The 17,157-nt window shown below is 44.6% G+C and overlaps 2 protein-coding genes across 2 annotated transcripts; one reads left to right on the forward strand and one right to left on the reverse strand.

Annotated features, from left to right (window-relative positions):
- The first annotated feature begins 925 nt into the window (after positions 1 to 925).
- On the forward strand, positions 926 to 9,189 carry LOC133929243 (probable transcriptional regulatory protein At2g25830). The gene is made up of 7 exons (XM_062375925.1): positions 926 to 1,166; positions 1,265 to 1,380; positions 1,680 to 1,741; positions 2,171 to 2,327; positions 2,536 to 2,816; positions 3,228 to 3,348; positions 8,721 to 9,189. Exons 1-7 carry the CDS (start codon positions 1,070 to 1,072, stop codon positions 8,811 to 8,813), a joined length of 927 nt encoding a protein of 308 aa, XP_062231909.1. The 5' UTR covers positions 926 to 1,069; the 3' UTR covers positions 8,814 to 9,189.
- Positions 9,190 to 10,759: 1,570 nt separating this feature from the next.
- Positions 10,760 to 16,832, reverse strand: LOC133929244 (dolichyl-diphosphooligosaccharide--protein glycosyltransferase subunit STT3A). Its single transcript, XM_062375926.1, has 23 exons — positions 16,595 to 16,832; positions 16,432 to 16,494; positions 16,110 to 16,165; positions 15,929 to 16,000; positions 15,736 to 15,841; positions 15,603 to 15,653; positions 14,960 to 15,055; positions 14,815 to 14,874; positions 14,634 to 14,747; positions 14,415 to 14,501; positions 13,799 to 13,902; positions 13,517 to 13,612; positions 13,083 to 13,203; positions 12,926 to 13,006; positions 12,708 to 12,839; positions 12,355 to 12,606; positions 12,122 to 12,265; positions 11,863 to 12,049; positions 11,678 to 11,775; positions 11,487 to 11,566; positions 11,310 to 11,397; positions 11,117 to 11,206; positions 10,760 to 11,030 (listed from the first exon to the last, which is right to left on the reverse strand). The coding sequence occupies exons 1-23, from the start codon at positions 16,724 to 16,726 to the stop codon at positions 10,974 to 10,976; spliced, it is 2,367 nt and encodes a 788-aa protein (XP_062231910.1). The 5' UTR covers positions 16,727 to 16,832; the 3' UTR covers positions 10,760 to 10,973.
- Between the last annotated feature and the right edge of the window lie 325 nt (positions 16,833 to 17,157).

Below are 17,157 nucleotides of genomic sequence, written 5' to 3' on the forward strand. Positions count from 1 at the left end.
TCAAAATATCTATGTAACCATAAATCAATTATGATTAAATCATTCGTGCTTTTATTTTTCGGAACAATCGTGTTTTAACGCTCTAAACATGATTGAGTAAAAGTTTTAATGTTAAAACATGAATGACAAAACCGACAGGGCAACATTTTTTTTGTAAATTGTCCTGTCGTGAATAAATAACGTATATACGGTTAAAACAAATGAGTAAATACGAATAGGTAAGGTTATGTGCCGCAAGGGGGACCGTGAAAGAATAAAATATATATGGTTATATTATCTAGTTCAGTACGGTTATGTGCGGGTTCGGCGTCAACATGACTGTCAAAGGTATGTTAGACGTATACGACCATATATAATATAAAATTACAGTTGGGAATCGATACAGTTAATTGCCACGTCGAATCGTTAAATAAGAAAGAAATATACGGTTGAAATATGAATGGAACACGGTTGCGATTGTTTTGATCTGGTTGCTATATGGTTACGGTTATAAAGATTAAATAATTACGGTAAAGATATAATACATAAACGGTCGTAATAACATAAAATTTTATGGTCGTAATAATTGCTGGATTACGATTGCGGGTTGGTTGGCGGGGTTTCGCGAGTTTGGTCTGGGTCGGGGGGGGGGGGGTGGGGGCGGGGCGCGGGGTGGTTCGGGGCTGGTCTGGGTCTGGGGGGGGGGGCGGTGCGACCGGTGCGTTGAATAGCTATTTTTAGCGCAGGGAGTAGAATAGAGAATATATATATATATTATATATATATAAACATCATCATCAATAGAACAAAGATTTTTTTTCGATCTACTGTCTATCTGCAATTACTCAAACAAATTGGTCTACTATCCCCAGGCTAGTAGCGCATGGTCGATCCAACGGCCCAGCATTGACAGCGTGCAGAAACAACATCAAATCTGCGCCGTAGGCCACCAAGCCCACCAGATCCGGTCTCACGCCCAGCCGACTCCTCCCACCACCGCGGCCGTGCACAGCGCCACTGCCGCACCCGGGAGCGGCAATTCGTCGAACAGTTGCTGCGCGCGCTCCTCCCCTGCGGCCGCCAGCTCGCCATGGCGTCCGCCGCGCGGGCCCTGGGCGCGATGCTCCACAGGGCCTCGTCTCTGTCCGCCTCGGCCACCGCTCTCCGAATCGCCCCACTCCTCCAGGGTATCCCGCCCGTCCTCGCTCGGCATCGCTCGCTCTCCTTCGCCGGTCCAGTTCACTTGAAAAGTTTGGCCCTTCGATTGATTTGTTTGTCTCGTCAGGGAATGGCGCTATTGGGAACGCCGGTTTGTTCCAGAGGCACGCGGCGAGGCGGAGGATTTCGACGTTCCATCCGCTCTGCATGGGACGGCGCTCTTGCAAGATTGCCGGAAGGAAGGTGATGTACTCTTGGCATGTTCTACTACACCGTGTTCCAGTAGTTCAAGATTAGTGCTAACTCACAATGCAAGTATGGCTGGCTCTAGCTTATTTCGCATAGAGGAAGTGGATGCAGTGCAGCAAGGAATATCATGTTTAATTTGTCACTGGACTAGCTGTGCTGCTAGGAATTAATGTACCTTGCATGAGGAGAAACAGCTAAAAAAATTAATAGGAAGCAACATTCATTGCTTGCTGAATGTAGTTAACTTCAATTTCTCAATAGGTATCCTTACACCAGTTGTTTCTTTTGCTCAGGATGCCCAGAATTTGAAGAAGATGAAGCGCAACAGCAAAATCGGAAAAGAAATTGTTGCTGCGTGGGTGTTTCTTTTGATATTTTGTTGATTTTAGTGATTAAGATTGCCTGGAGTACTGCGTTAATCCAACATGTTGTCATCTGCTAATGTCTGCTGATATGTACTCTTTGAAAAGCATAGCGTGTTTTACTATATTTATTGATTTCGTAGTTTAAGTTATCTGGAGTTTAGGATTAGTTCAACACGCTGTCGTCAGCTAATATGCAATATATTCACTGTGAGTAGCATAGCGTGTTTTACTTATATGTATGTCTTGTTAGGGAATTGCACTTGTGTTATTTAACTGATTACCTGCTTAGTCCCTACACTGAATGTCACTATTTCCTTGCAAAAGATAGGTCTTGTTAAAATGGCATGACAAGACCAGGCGCCAGACTTTAAGGTGCCATTCTTTTAACTAATCTTGCTCTTTTTACTGATATCACACAGCATCAAGAAAGGTGGTCCGAGTCCTTCATCGAACACAGCTTTAGCAGCAATATTGGAGAAAGCAAGGGAACTTGATATCCCCAAAGAAATATTGGAGCGTAACATAAAAAGGGCATCTGAAAAGGGCCAAGATACTTACACAGAAAAGGTTTATGAGGTAATTATGGTCTGCACTCTAAATGGATAGTATGACATACGATAACGCATGCCTAAGGGCAATACCATATTTGCATGTACGGAGTTAAATTGGTCAGGGCAGATCTAGAGTAGGATTGTGTGCACGGAGTTATTTAGGGTGCAGACCATCTTTTTGTGTGTTTTATAAAGGTTTTTAAGCATATGAATATATGATGCATTTTTCACAGGTCTATGGTTTTGGTGGAGTAGGTATGGTCGTTGAGGTCCTCACAGACAAAATTACAAGATCTGTTGCCGGTATTAGAAATGTGGTAAAGGATTGCGGAGCAAAATTGGCTGACCCTGGGTCTGTTACCTTTAGATTCAGACAAGCTCGAGTGGTGAACATAAAAGTTACTGATGCTGATAAGGACCAACTGCTTTCTGTTGCTTTGGATGCTGGTGCTGATGATGTCATTGAACCAGATTTTGATGATGGTTATGATGACTCTGAAGATGTTTCAGAAAGGTACCAGCTCATATTCAGTCGCATGGGATTTTATTTGATGCAACAGTATTCACTGAAACAACAATGAAATTTAAGTTCAAGTCCATCAGATTTGATCTACATGCATCCTATAACTGGCAGTTAACACAAATAGGTGCTGTAGTAACTTTTCAAAAGACACTGCATATAGATACGCTTTCTTAAACTTCTGGTTACCATCAACAAGTGAAATCACTACTCGATGTTCTTAGCATGACCAGATTCTCAAAGCATGGTCACGGTGGTGGGTCTCTAGATAGTGGCCAATTTGCATGTAATATTCCTGGGAATTTGCTTTCTGATTGACTGCATTTAGCCGCAAATATTTCTGCAGAAAAATTCAAAGATACATGTACCCCTTTAATTTTAAAACTGCCTTTTCGCTCATTCTAGGTTTTACAAGGTAGTTACTACATCAGAAAACTATCCGGTCGTGCTATCAAAGCTACAAGAGGAAGGACTAAAGTTTGAAACTGATAATGGCTACGAACTTCTGCCTCTGAACCTGATTGAGGTATGCGGTTTTCCTTTTTCTCATGGTCAATTCTGTTGGAAAGCCTGCTCAAGAACACACACACGAGCAGGAAACCCCGGGAATTTTTGTGCTGCGACATAGTGCAGCTTTTCCTTTGATTGAACAGCAATTTAAAGGGAAATTACAAACTAACAAAGACAGGCCATGAAGGCCGAAATAACTACGGCATGAAGGAAGATCGTGTGCCATCCCACACGACCGTTTTCTCCTGTCATGCTGCCACTAACCGAACTACTTGATTGTTGAATTAAAACTCCTTTACTAACGCACCCATTACTACCATAACGGGCCCAAAACTGAACATGCAAGGATTAATTATTTGTCATTATGCCCCCCTAAGACTTGCCCGGTTCACCTGGAATCTCGACGACGCCGATCTTCGTGCGCTGTTCCAAGAACTTGACGTGGCCGAGTGGCTTCGTGAGAATGTCCGCGAGCTGATCCTCTGTACGAGTGTGCCCGAGGACAATTTTTCCTCCATCAACGCACTCCCTGATGAAGTGAAATCAAGTGTCGATATGCTTGCTCCGGTCGTGGAAGACGGTTTTCTTGATCAAAGCAATCGCGGACATGCTGTCCACCTTGAGCATCGGTGCGCCGGACTCTGAGCTGAGGAGGTCGCTCAGCAGTCGTGCCAACCAAACACCCTGACACGCCGCTGTAGCCACAGCGATGTACTCCGCCTCGCAGGACGACAGTGCTACCACCCGCTGTTTCTATGATTGCTAGGTGATGGGGTTGCCTCCAAGGAAGAAGAACACTTGTGTGGTGCTCCTCCTGTTGTCGACATCCCCGGCCATATCACTATCATTGAAGCCGATCAGTACCGGCCCGTCGTCTCCCTTCTTTGTGTAGTGAGCGCCATAGTTGTGCGTCCCGGCGACATACCGTAGTATGTGCTTCACCGTAGTCAGGTGTTCTTCATGCGGTTCCTTCATGAATCGGCTAACGTAGCTCACTGCGTAAGCAATGTCCGGGCGCGTGTTTACCAGGTAGCGAAGACTACCGATGATGCTCCGGTAGAACGTGGTGTCCACCAACGGGCTTGAGCTTGACTTGCTGAGCTTCAAACGAGCCTTCGTGGGCGTCAGACAGCTGTTGCAGTCGGTCATCCTACTCTTCTCAAGCACCTTGAGTGCATAGGCCAATTGGCACAGTGAGATGCTGCTCGGTTCTTGCTTCACTTCAGTGCCGAGGTAGTAGGACAACAACTCGAGGTCGCTCATCTTGAATTTGTTCATCTAGGCCTTGAACGCGCGAATGTCGTCGACCTCGATGCCTGTGATGATAAGATCGTCGACGTACACTCCGATGACCACCCGTCACGTGCCATTGTCGCGAGTGTACACCGCATGCTCAGAGGCGCTCCTAGAGAACCCAAGAGCAGCAAGGGTGGCGTCGAGCTTGGCGTTCCACGCCTTGGGTGCTTGACGCAGGCCGTACAGCGCATTGCCAGGTCAAAGTGCCTTGCGGGGTCGAAGCGCCTTGTTCTCGCTGCTGTCGATGATGAACCCAGACGGCTGAGCCACATACACCTCCTCGATCAGGGTCCTGTTCAGGAACGCGCTCTTTATGTCCATGTGATGAACCTATCAGCCCTTGTGCGCCGCCACATCAAGCAGTGCACTAACCGACTCCATGCACGCCACTGGAGCGAAGATTTCATCAAAGTCGATGCCGGCTCGCTACACGTACCCCTTGGCGGCAAGTCGTGCCTTGTGCTTGATGATGGTGCCATGTTCATCACGCTTGACCAAAGACCCACTTGAGCTCGATCGGTCGATGGCCAGCAGGAGGGTCGATAAGCTCCCATGTGCAATTGTCCTCGATTGATTTCATCTCTTCAAGCATCGCCTTTCTCCAACACTCCTCCTGTTCAGCCTCCTGGAACGAGGCTGGCTCATCTGCCGTTGTGAAGAGCAGCTCGCGTGGTGCAAGCTCGCGGGGTGAGACTGGCCCGAGGACGTTGTCGATGGTGCGAAACCGAAGTGGAGCGTCGTCATGGTCGACATCGAGGTACTCCTCAGGGTTTGCCGGTGGCGATGCGAACTCAATTACACTTGACGCCGCATGTGTTGACGTGTTCACCGCGCTTGGTGTTGTTGCACGCACGTTGTCTGGCGCCTGTGGAGACTCCTGGTGGCTAGCCATGTCATCGATCTTTACCGCCCTTGGTGCGTACACCGTAGTGTACTCCACGGTGAATGGCTCCCCTGTGCTCACCGCATCAACCTCAACATGGCCGCTCCAGTCCCACTGTGCCGCCTCGTCGAAGATGACATCGTGTATCACGTGCACGCGCTTGCTGACGGGGTCGTACACCCGGTACGCCTTGGAGCCACTCTCGTAGCCGACGAAGACCATCGGGTTGCTACGGTCGTCCAGTTTCTTCAGGTGGGGCTTCATGTTTTTGACATGCGCGATGCAGCCAAAAGTGCGAAGGAAGTGCACCGCTGGCCGCACGCCGTGCCATGCCTCGTATGAAGTCTTGCCATCGATGCTTCGAGTTGGTGCACGGTTGACGATGAAGACAGCGGTGGAGACGGCCTCACCCCAATATGTTCCGGGGAGGCACTTCGCCTTCAGCATGCTTCGGGCTATGGCGACCACCATCTGATTGCGGCGCTCAACGACTCCGTTTTGTTGCGGAGAATAGGGAGTCGTGAGCTGTCGTTGCACGCCGTGCTCGGCGCAGTATTCGTCGAATTCCACTGAAGTGAATTCGCCGCTGCGGTCGGTGCGGAGTACCTTTAGCTTCCTTCCCGACTCCACCTCTGTCATGGCCTGGAACTGCTTGATTGCCGCTGGAGCTTGGTCCTTGCTCGCGAGGAGACTGAGCCACATGCAGCGGCTCAAGTCATCCACCAGCAGCAGAAAGTAGCAGTTGCCGCTAGGCGTCGTTGGCATGATCGGCCTGCAGAGGTCGCCGTGCACAAGGTCGAGGATGTGCTCCGCGCGATACTTCGCCAGCTTGGGGAAGGATGCTCGCCTCTGCTTTTCGGCGAGGCAGCCATCGCAGACTTGACCAATGTGATCAATCCGTGGCAGCCCTCGCACCATGGCCTGCTTGGAGAGCTTGCGCAGGGACTGGAAGCTGAGGTGCCCGTACCTCGCGTGCCAGCACCATGCCTCCTCTGAGCTTCTTGCCGACAAACACACCGATCGCGCAATGTCAAGGCTGAGCATGTACAGCCTGCTGGGGGAGCGCCTCACCCTCGCCAGCAGTCATCAATCTGTGTCCCAGATCTACAGGACGCCGCCGTCGACCAGCACTTGGCAGCTGTTCTCGTCAAGCTGGCCGATGCTGATGATGTTGGTGGTGAGCCGGGGAATGATGTACACCCCCGTGAGCGCGCGGTGCTCGCCGGTCTTGCAGGCGAACAAGATCGTGCCACGCCCCTCGATGTCGACGATGGAGCCTCGGATTCCAGAGTCAATCTCGGAGAAGGCAGCGTGCGACCCGGTCATGTGGTTCGTGGCACCGGTGTCGAGGTACCACATCCGATCGTCACGGTCCTCCTCTCGATCCAACTGTGCGAATACCTTCGCCTCGACCAGCTGCGGAGTGGATGTGGCGGGCGATGCGACACAAGCCTTGGCCATCAAAAGCGTGGGCTCATCGTCATCGCCCTGTGTCAAGTGGGCCTCAGCCTGCTTCGGCTTGCTGCAGCAATCCTTGGCCCAATGACCAAATTTGCCATAGTTCCGACATTTGTCCCGATCACCTCCTGGGCTGGACGTGATGGCGTTGCCGTCACGCGGCCCGTTGCCGTGGCCGCGCCCACGGTTCTTGCCATGACGATGATGGGAGCTGCCATTGTCGTTGCTACTGGATCCTCCCTCGCCATCGCGCTTCTTCATGCAAGCTAGCCACTCCTCCTCAGTGAGGAATAGCTTCTTCCCGCCATTGCCGCTCGAAGAGCTGAGCTTGTACCTCTGCTCCACAGCGCACAAGCGATCAGTCACCTCCTCAATCGAGATTGTGCTCAGATCAAGGAGGGTCTCGATGGAGATGGTGACCTGCTGGAGACGTTCTGGAATGACCTGCAGAAATTTTTGCACCACCTCAACATCAGTGACTTCGTCCCCCAGTACTTGGAGGTTGTTGGCGAGGCTCGTGATCCTCATGGCGAAGTCGTCGACAGACTCGCCATCTTTGAACTCGATCTCGCCGAGCTCACGTCGCAGCTTCTGTGCGTTCGCCTCTCTAACATGCTCGATGCCGATGCGCATCGTCTTGATCGCGTCCCAGGCATCCTTGGCGGTGTCCTTGACGGCGAGAGTGGACAGCATCTCCGACGGCACGGCGCGGAGAATGGCGGGCAGCGCTAGCCTATTGTCGTGGTAGTCACCACCGCCGAGTTCGATTGCCTCCCAAAGGTCTTGCGCCTGCAGGTTCACCTACATCACGAGCGCCCACTCGGTGTAGTTTGTCCGTGTGAGCGTGGGGTAGACCACCGAGCCCGATGCCTCCTTGACGACGCGCTGCACGACCATCTCGCGGCCACCGTTGTCACGGTGTCATGGCCGACGCGGAGGAGGTGTCGGTGAGCTACGGTGGCCTCGGCACGGAGGAGTCCTCGACTGCACGCCCATATGAGCCCACGACGACATAGCTGCACTAGGATTGACAACTCAGGCTCTAGTACCAAATGTTGGAAAGCTTGCTCAAGAACACACACACGAGCAGCAAAACCCCGAGAATTTTTGTGTTGCGACACAGTGCAGCTTTTCCTTTGATTGAACAGCAATTTAAAGGGAAATTACAAACTAACAAAGACAGGCTAGGCTATGAAGGCCGAAATAACTACGGCATGAAGGAAGATTGTGTGCCATCCCACACGGCCGTTTTCTCCTGTCATGCTACCACTAACCGAACTGCTTGATTGCTGAATTAAAACTCCTTTACTGACGCGCCCATTACTACCATAACGGGCCCAAAACTGAACATGCAAGGATTAATTATTTGTCAAATTCTGTATGAGTTGTACACAATGAATCGATCCTATCATAGTTTTTTCTCAGATCTTAAGGTTTCAGCCACATTTTAAACAAATGGTTTATATAAATACCCCCAAGTTTCTCAAACATTATAGTTTGGTAGTTTATTTTGTATATAGCATGGGCCAGCCAATGTAATCGTGTAAACAAATGATAGTGAAGACACTAGGGTGGGAATATTCTTTGTTATGATCTCAAGTATGCATTGCATTCTTAACAAGGCAGCCCGTTGATCATGGCATCTTGTTATCCCTGTGGATTCTTTTGTTGCATGATGTCCGTTTATTAAAATTTCCCGGAGCCTCATAGTATCTGGAGGAGTTCTGACGCTTTCTGTATTGTCATCGCAGGTGGATGATGAGGCCATGGAACTAAACAAGGAGCTTGTGTCAAAATTGCTTGAACTCGATGACGTTGACGCCGTCTATACAGACCAAAAGTGATAGTGAATTCAGGAGCCTACAGTTCTCAACTCAAGACACTCGATGGCTCTTGGGTCGTCGATAGAGCGTGTTCACTTCTCATTCTTGATTGGATAAATGTTGATAGGGCTGCTTATGATGCCTGCAGCTTAGTTGAGCATCACCATTTTAAGTTCCCAGAAATTGAAGTGATGATACAGCAATTTTCTGTACTTTGGCATACTGGCATTCCTGTTATGTTCACTTTTTCAGTGAATTGCTATATGTTCAGATAGCGGATTTGAGAAATCCTTGTAAAATAATACATAACACTGACCTACTTATGAGTCTTGACGAGGACTGTAACGAAGAAGTTTGGGAGAATTCCCTCAGTGCCATCAAATTTTTTTAAAGTTCCCTCACATCGCTTTTATCTTTTTTCCCTATGTGCCATTCCCTGGCCACATCCTGTCAAATTTCACTGTATATCGATACTGTTTATGGGTCTTCTATTTCTTCAAAAGTCCTAGAATTTTTTTACGGTTTCATAATCCATGTGCAATACATTTTAATTGGATTCACTCAAAAAACATGTGCAGAATTTAAACTAAAATTCTTTTAAAAAGCTACTTTTTATAATTTTTAACAATTGTTAGTGTCTCAAATAAAATCTTAAAAATCTGAAAAAATCACTAATATTTTTTTAATGTAATGGACTAATTTTTAAAATTATTTACAACTCTAGTTTATATGGTGAAAAAGTAAGTTAATTTATAATGCTCTATTTATATGCAATTTGTAATAGAGCATTATAAAAGAACTCATTTTTTGTCATATCACATAGGGTTGAAAATAATTTTAAAAATTATTTTATTATATAATAAGAATATTAGTGATTTTTTAAGATTTTTGAGATTTTATTTGAGACTCTAACAATTATTAGAAGTTATAAAAATAGTCTTTTAAAAAATTTTAGTATAAATTTTAAACATGGTTTTTTTGAATCGAATTAAAATGGATTGCATATGATTATGGAATACATACAAAAAGTTTTAGAATTTTTGAAAAATAGAAGACCGCTGATTTTCAGAGGTAAGTGAAGACCACTGGCTGTGAACAGTATGAACAGCGTCGATGTACAGTTAAATTTGACTAGAGTTCGGCCGAAGCGATGAGGGAACTTCAAAAAATTTAATGGCACTGAGGGAATTCTCCTAAAAAGTTTTAACAGACCGAAATGAATGGCGATGTGCTATTTGCTCCTTTACCTTGCAGGTCTGGAGGAGGGGATCTAAGAAAGGTAGAACGGATACAAATTATCCGTATTGCACAGAGAATAGTATTTGATAGGATATAAATATTCTAGTACATTTAAAGTAACTTGAAACTAAATATATGGCAAATTTGGTATCGGAACCAAATTCCACTAAAGTTTATGACGAATAGCCCACTCCAGAGGACCATACATCATGGCGACATCGTGTGTCGACTCATGGGCACCTCTGTGCGAGGCGCCAGTCATGAGCACCCAAGACAACAGCTTATATCATTACAATGCAAGTGTTTAGATAAAGTTACAGAAAAAACTAGATTTTTTTTCTTACCACGCAGATTAGTTAACCCATAGCATTGATGCTTAGCTGGTGCTTATAGATCTTAAGTTTGAGACTACATGGCATACTAATTACATTCTTGCGCATTTCTCATATTGTATGTACAGGGCCTTAGAATTTCTCACCAAGCTAAGCGACATGCCGGAACTCCCGATCACCCCAGCTCCTTGTAACAAAATTTGTGGACTCCACAAAACAGCAAGCACGCTGGTCTTTAACCAACTCCTATACTGAAGGTTTTCTCCAAGGAAAGAGTTGAACTGAAATTTCACGAAGTCTAATTCACCTCCAATTTCCAGAATTCAAAACAGTAGCAGATGTCTCTCTACATGTAATAAAACTAGTTCTATCGCAATAAGCATCGCCATATTGAGATCGTTCCAAACCACGCCTTCACTATATTATGAACTTACTCAGGTCTATAAAAAATTTCATCAGCACTCTGGCCGGTTCCAAGAAACATATGAGTCAAATACAACAGCAATGCAAATTTCTCTAATCTAGTTCTGTGATTTTCTAGTTCTCGAGTTTAGTGCAGTTGACCTAGCAATAGCGAGTTTCAAGTAAATGACACTATTGTGATCTTTAACTATTGCCACGGGTTCTTCTTTCGGCCTGCCGCAAGTGTGGAACTAGTTGTGGCACCCTGCAGGTACCGAAATAAGCATAGAATGTGTTTAGGATGGGCTCAGAAAGAATAAGACATGATAATTTGTAGGTTGTCGGACTTACAGATTTCAGCTTCTTCAACTTGCCTCGAACCCTGTTCTTCTGAGGTTTCAGTTTATAAATACGGACCATCCAGTGGTGAGTTGTGAAAACCTTTATTCAGCAGCAAGGGTAAACATCAAGCAAATGAGCGAGTTAGAAAAATAGGTGAACAATCAAGTTTTACTAATTAAAGAGGAGAGCAACATCATACTACCTCCTCAAAATGCGTTAGCTTGAAATGCTTCTTTCCTATTTCATACCCTCTTACTCTATCAAAACCTTTGCCATCAGTCTCGACAAACCTAGAGGGAGCAAAGGAAAGAAATATCAGAAGGGCATGCATGGTGATTTGTAATTCCAAATGAAATCTATTGGATCCAGTGTACCAAACCTGTAGTAGCAAAGCTTGTACATGAGGCAATTCAACATAGTTGGAGTGGCTTGAGCATCAACACGGTATTGACCATCCCTCTGGCAATAATATTTACTCGGAAATCAGAATAAAGATTCACTATTTCTTTCCCTTATGCTACCAAAATGGTGTGCATAGGGTACTGTTGAAGAAAGAAGTTCACAACTCACAAGATAATCCGGCTCCTTGATGTGAGGGAATACACCACCTCCTATGCGAACCATCCAAAGGAACTTATTAATATCATCACTAGGGTAGCCAACAAGCCCTGTAAAGGAAACTCCCAATGTCAGGGATCTGGGACACTAGTTCCAGGTATATTGAATTTATTTTTCTAAACGCATAAAGCATAAACCTCCAAAGACAACAAGGACATATTTGACATCTAACGAATTGAAGATTTCCCATGCTGCTTTCTCTGGGGACGACATTGCAGTCCCAACTGTTGCTATGTGAGTGTTATTCCAGGTATTATTGTCTACAATCACAGTCCTGTTAGCCATTGCGGTTGTTTGGTAACCATAGTCCCACCAGGAAGCAACCTGCATCGGAGCATCTTACTATAAGGACAAAAGCCAGTTCACGTAACAATAGAAGTCAAGGGGTGAGCATACCTTGTCATCTACATCTGTGTTATGGCTCAGCCATGCATAAGCTTCACGAAAATCATCAAAAACATGCAATCCATCGTGTGAACGAGATGTCAACACAATTGAAGGTGCAGAGTACGCTTCAGCTGCTGCCCATACACAATGGACCTACAAGTGGCACCGGTAACAGTAAGGTGGTACTCATTCTATAAAGAGACATTCTTTCTGGTAAGACTGACCAAGAACAGTGTACTTACCACGTACAAACCACCTAACACGATCAGCGACAAAATACCCATAATTGATAATTCGAAAGGCAGAACCAGAAGCTTCTTTTCCTTTTTAGGCTTTACAGGAACACTCTCTGCCACTTCCTTTTCCTTCTTCCGGTTCTTCTTTGATGGTTTTTCCTTTGGAGCTGTTTCAGATTTTCCAGTCCTATTTTCATTTTTTGTTGAATTTTCATTGACAGAACTAGCAGAAGAACTCTCTGGGGTGCCATCCCCTGACTTTAGTTTCAGAAGAAACAAGTTGTCAATAAGCTATTAAAGAGCACTAAGTACTTCAATTATTACAAAGCAATGAAAAACAATGAAAGAAGCAATCGTACAGCAGCAGGGCTATCCTCAAATAATTTTGATAGCTGAAATTTAATAGATCGAGTGAGGACACCAAAAGCTTCAGAGAGAGCAATCCCAGATAAAATGCAAGCTGCAGGAGCAAGGACAAGCATAAGCCGTACCTAGCAGAGCATGAATGTAACAGAAAGTTAATGAAAAATTAAAATAATATGGCACGATATATGCTTTCCACTACACAGATTCTTACCATTACTCCAGAAAAATACACTGCAGTGACCAAGTACAAGACCATGAAGGAGCTTGCATCAGATAAAGGCAAGAAGCATGACTGTGGATTATGTAAATATCAATTAGAACTAAGATTGGTGCTAATGTACTTTAAATCCAAAAGGTATATTTCTTACAATGATCCCAGCAGGAATCAGGAAGGCCAACACATTGATATCCATAAAATAAGAGGGCCAGGTAGGTGGTTGGTGTTCACTGACACTGGCAATGATGGGGATGTACTTGCTTGCATACGTTCTGTCAAAATAGCAAGAGTAAAGGTGTAGCGGTTAATACAGGAAGAGAACCAGAGAAAACACACTCTAACGGGATACTATATACAGAAGGAAGCAGACATAGGCAAAAAAGAGCATGTTGTAAATTAGCGATAAAAACAACTGTTCTTTGTCAAAAAAGACAAAACATGAAATGTTAACTTTGTTTCATTAGCTACAACAAAATGTAACAGCTGGTTATAACTAAGTATTATCTCATGTTTATCAGTTCCCAGCTCAGTTCATTAGCTTAATTGGCGAAATAAATGAGCGTTTAATTGATGATAAGAACTTACGGGTCAAGTAGGCTCAAACTGCGCCCACTCCAGCCTTTTGTTGGACTAGATGCCACCAATGCGACGAGTATGGCTACTACCGCAAAACAAACAGCTCTGCAGGAAGGATCTTGCTATCAGCATTTGGTGATTGCGAGGATACTAGTTCGACTTAACAAATAGTCAAATATTTATATTTTGAGGAGGTGCTTGTTTGTTCCAATGTCCAAAGAAATGGCTAGATGTCTAATAATATCATGTGTATTATAAGTTTATAATTGATTGGTAAGGTCACAGACTTACAAGCCAATAGTTATGACAAGAGTCATAGCAACTTTGAACAGCCTAGGAGTCAAAAGTCCTTTGATATAATACACAAGAGCAACCACATGTAGGATTATGAACACCTGCAATACAACTATACTGTCATCAATGAAATCAAGAGTGCAGTTTTACAACTTTTCCTCACTTCTAGTTCTGGCCAACCTTGTGAAGTTAAGAAGCAACAGCTGAGAGGTTAAAGCATTTCTTTAATAGGGTAGCATGATCTGGTCTTGTTACTCTTATATATATATATTCTATTAGCTTATGTGCACAGTACAGGGTATCTGGACAAACACTGTGAAATGGAAGGAGTATTTATCGTGCATATATTAAATATGATCTGCAATAGAAAAGGTCAATTCATGCTTCTATCCAGTTTCAACATCCAGAAAATGCATTTTATAACTCTAAGTGTTTTTCCAACTTTATCTTTTTTTGGAACTTGACAACTCATGGAACCTTCAAAATTTGAAAGATCAGCCTCAAGAAACAAAACAATTGCAATAGTTTGCAGCAATAGTGTTCTGATTTCTGAAGAATGGCAAAAATTTCCAGAAGTGGGAGAAGGTGTGCACAAGCACATGAATGTTGGTACCAGAAATGATGCAAAGTGCTCAGATGTCATGACTGCATTGAAGCCAACCACAGGTACTAAGGCTGCCAGAAGTGTTCCCAGTATAACCTGCAAAATGACCACTTGATCTGATAAGGTATATTTTCTGGAAAGAAGAGCATGGCAGCATGCTTGCATTCCTTTCATTTTTCTTTTTGGGCATCAAATTCAAGAAAGAAGAGCATAAGCTTATGTACTTACAAGGGGAGCATATGCAATGTAAAGTCGCGAAGAATAACGACCAGTTACAATGCACAAGAGCACGTGCATTGGAATAAGGTTGATAATGAATGTGTAGCCTCCCCAAGAACAGACCTGGTCAAAGGCTAGTACATGATTATAAAATTCAGTTGAAAAGATGGATCAAAATTAGCAAGTTTACCATGTAGAAATAGGAGAGAGCATTGAGCGTTGCATAAAAGAGTGATCCAGTGTTCAGTGTCTGTAAATCATTTGCATACGAGTCAGAGCATAGCGTTATGTCAAAAGATGCTGAATGGAAAACGCAAATCGTGAATCATCATTACCTTTACATATAGATAAAATGTAAATATCAAGGCGAATATTGCTACAGCTTCATTATCATAGCTGCCTGCAACGGATCTTGAGATATATGAGGGGACCTGTAATGATGTCAAGAGAACAACATTCTGATTAATATACAGTAATTATTATAGTAGGGAAGACTACATACATAGATGATACAGCATTCTTAGAAGTAGGCAAGTAGCTATAAATTGAACATCTAGCTTTTATCCTGCAGTGGTAATTCTAGGGCAAACAATAAAGAACCTGTAACAAATTTATTGCAAGCCAAATAACTGGATTGCTCAAATTGTTAAGTGTCGACAACTCAACATCACACAGATTCAGTCATTCAGGCTTCAGTAATTTCCAACAAGTTTAGAAACATTTGTTTAGCGTAAGAAAAATCAACAATAACAAATAGTATGTCAAATTGTTCTCACTCTTCTTTGTTACATCCATACATACAGATGGATAAAGCTAAAATGAACTAACAATGTCTGTAGCTTAATAAAAAATAAATCATATTTTCATTTCCATGTGACATATGAAAATGGATAAACATCTAATCGAGTAAATTAGTCTTGGTACTAATTTAGTCATTTCATGGCCAAAAGTGGTGGGGAAGTGGGTAGTGCAATGTACCATTGCCAAAATGGCTGCTGCCATCAATCCAGCTCCAGTGCCCTTTGCTTCCTATAGAATAAGTCCAAAGTAAGCACAGAATTTGCAGAAGTACAACTAGTGCGAGAACTCATGCTTCCATCAAGAAAACAACCTTTGTTAAGAGGTAAGTAGCCCATGAAGCATTTGCAGAGAAAATTGGAGCAGTGAACACACAAACTGTCTCCACCGACAATGGGATGTTCAGAGAGTTCAGCAACCTAGTAGACCAATCAAATACTTTAGGCACAATTGCAGTAATCAGAAGGAACATACGACCATTAGAGTGTGTTCATTTGATAACATACCACCAAATGGTCCCAGCGGTTAATGTCAAGCCAGGATACACAGTGCCACCAATCACACGGCCAAGGGGATACCTAAAACAGAAGCAGCAGCATAAAATCAGCCAACTATTTGTTTGGCAGATTCCATTTTACATAGAATTTGCATATAATTAAACGATTAAGAGGTTGGGACCGCTCTTACCATGTCCTATCATCAAACCAGTTCCAGAACTCGTAAATTCCATTCTTCGACAAAAACTGTGACAAGTAAGGGGAAACTTAGACCAAATACGTTGCATAAATGCACCAAGTCAGCACGACCTACTAACTATCGCTTGCTCTATACTTCCACGAATCGTCACACGGTAAACAAAATCTACCAGACAGCAGTCAATTCCAAAACCCAGAACCCTCCTTAACCAAAGCTCAGAATCAGCACAATATTGCAATATCATATGAACTGAGCTCAATTTCACAAACTCCGGGACAAAAAAAACTAAATAAATGGAACTACGCGATCCAACCTGAGTGACGCGGAAGTTGAAGTAGGGGTCGAACTCGTGGATCACGCTCTCGTACTTGATCACCTGCGCACCAGCAGTCATAACGCATGAACACACGCAGTTCCGGGAGCGCTATGCGAGCACCGAACTGGATCTGGAGACCTGGGAGCAAAACGGATCTTACGGAGAAGAGGCGGATCGAGAACGCGAGGACGCCGATGAGGAGGAGTGTGAATACGCAGAGCACGCCACCGAAGGCGTTGCGGAGTCGCCCGCCTCCGCCGGCCGCTGCGGAGGAGAACTCGGGCTCCGCCATTGCGGCGGCGGCGTTGGCAGCGGGTGGAGGGGAGGGGGCGCGGAAATCCCAGTGCTGGCAAAGGCGGAGACGAAGACCTCGCGATCGCGAACTGGGTGCCCGGAGCCCCGGACTCGGGATTTATTGCGGTTTTGCGGATAAGACCCTGAAAAAAGCGTTATTTGTTGGAACGGTGCCCTGCAGCAAAGTTCTCAATTCCTCTTTTCATCATTGTTGTTGCTAATTTTGTTGGGGAAATAGTACAACATTAGTTCTCTTTTTAACTTTAGTCAGCTTCAGTTAACCCTAGTTGTTGCTAATTTTGTTGGGGGAATGGTACAACATTAGTTCTCTTTTTAATTTTAGTCAGCTTCAGCTAGACAAGAAAGAATCAGTAATACTAACATACGAATTTTATTTTTGTTGGGGAATGGAGCCAAATTGGAGTTTAT

The sequence above is a fragment of the Phragmites australis genome, chromosome 9 (assembly GCF_958298935.1).
Source record: "Phragmites australis chromosome 9, lpPhrAust1.1, whole genome shotgun sequence".
Lineage (NCBI taxonomy): Eukaryota > Viridiplantae > Streptophyta > Magnoliopsida > Poales > Poaceae > Phragmites > Phragmites australis.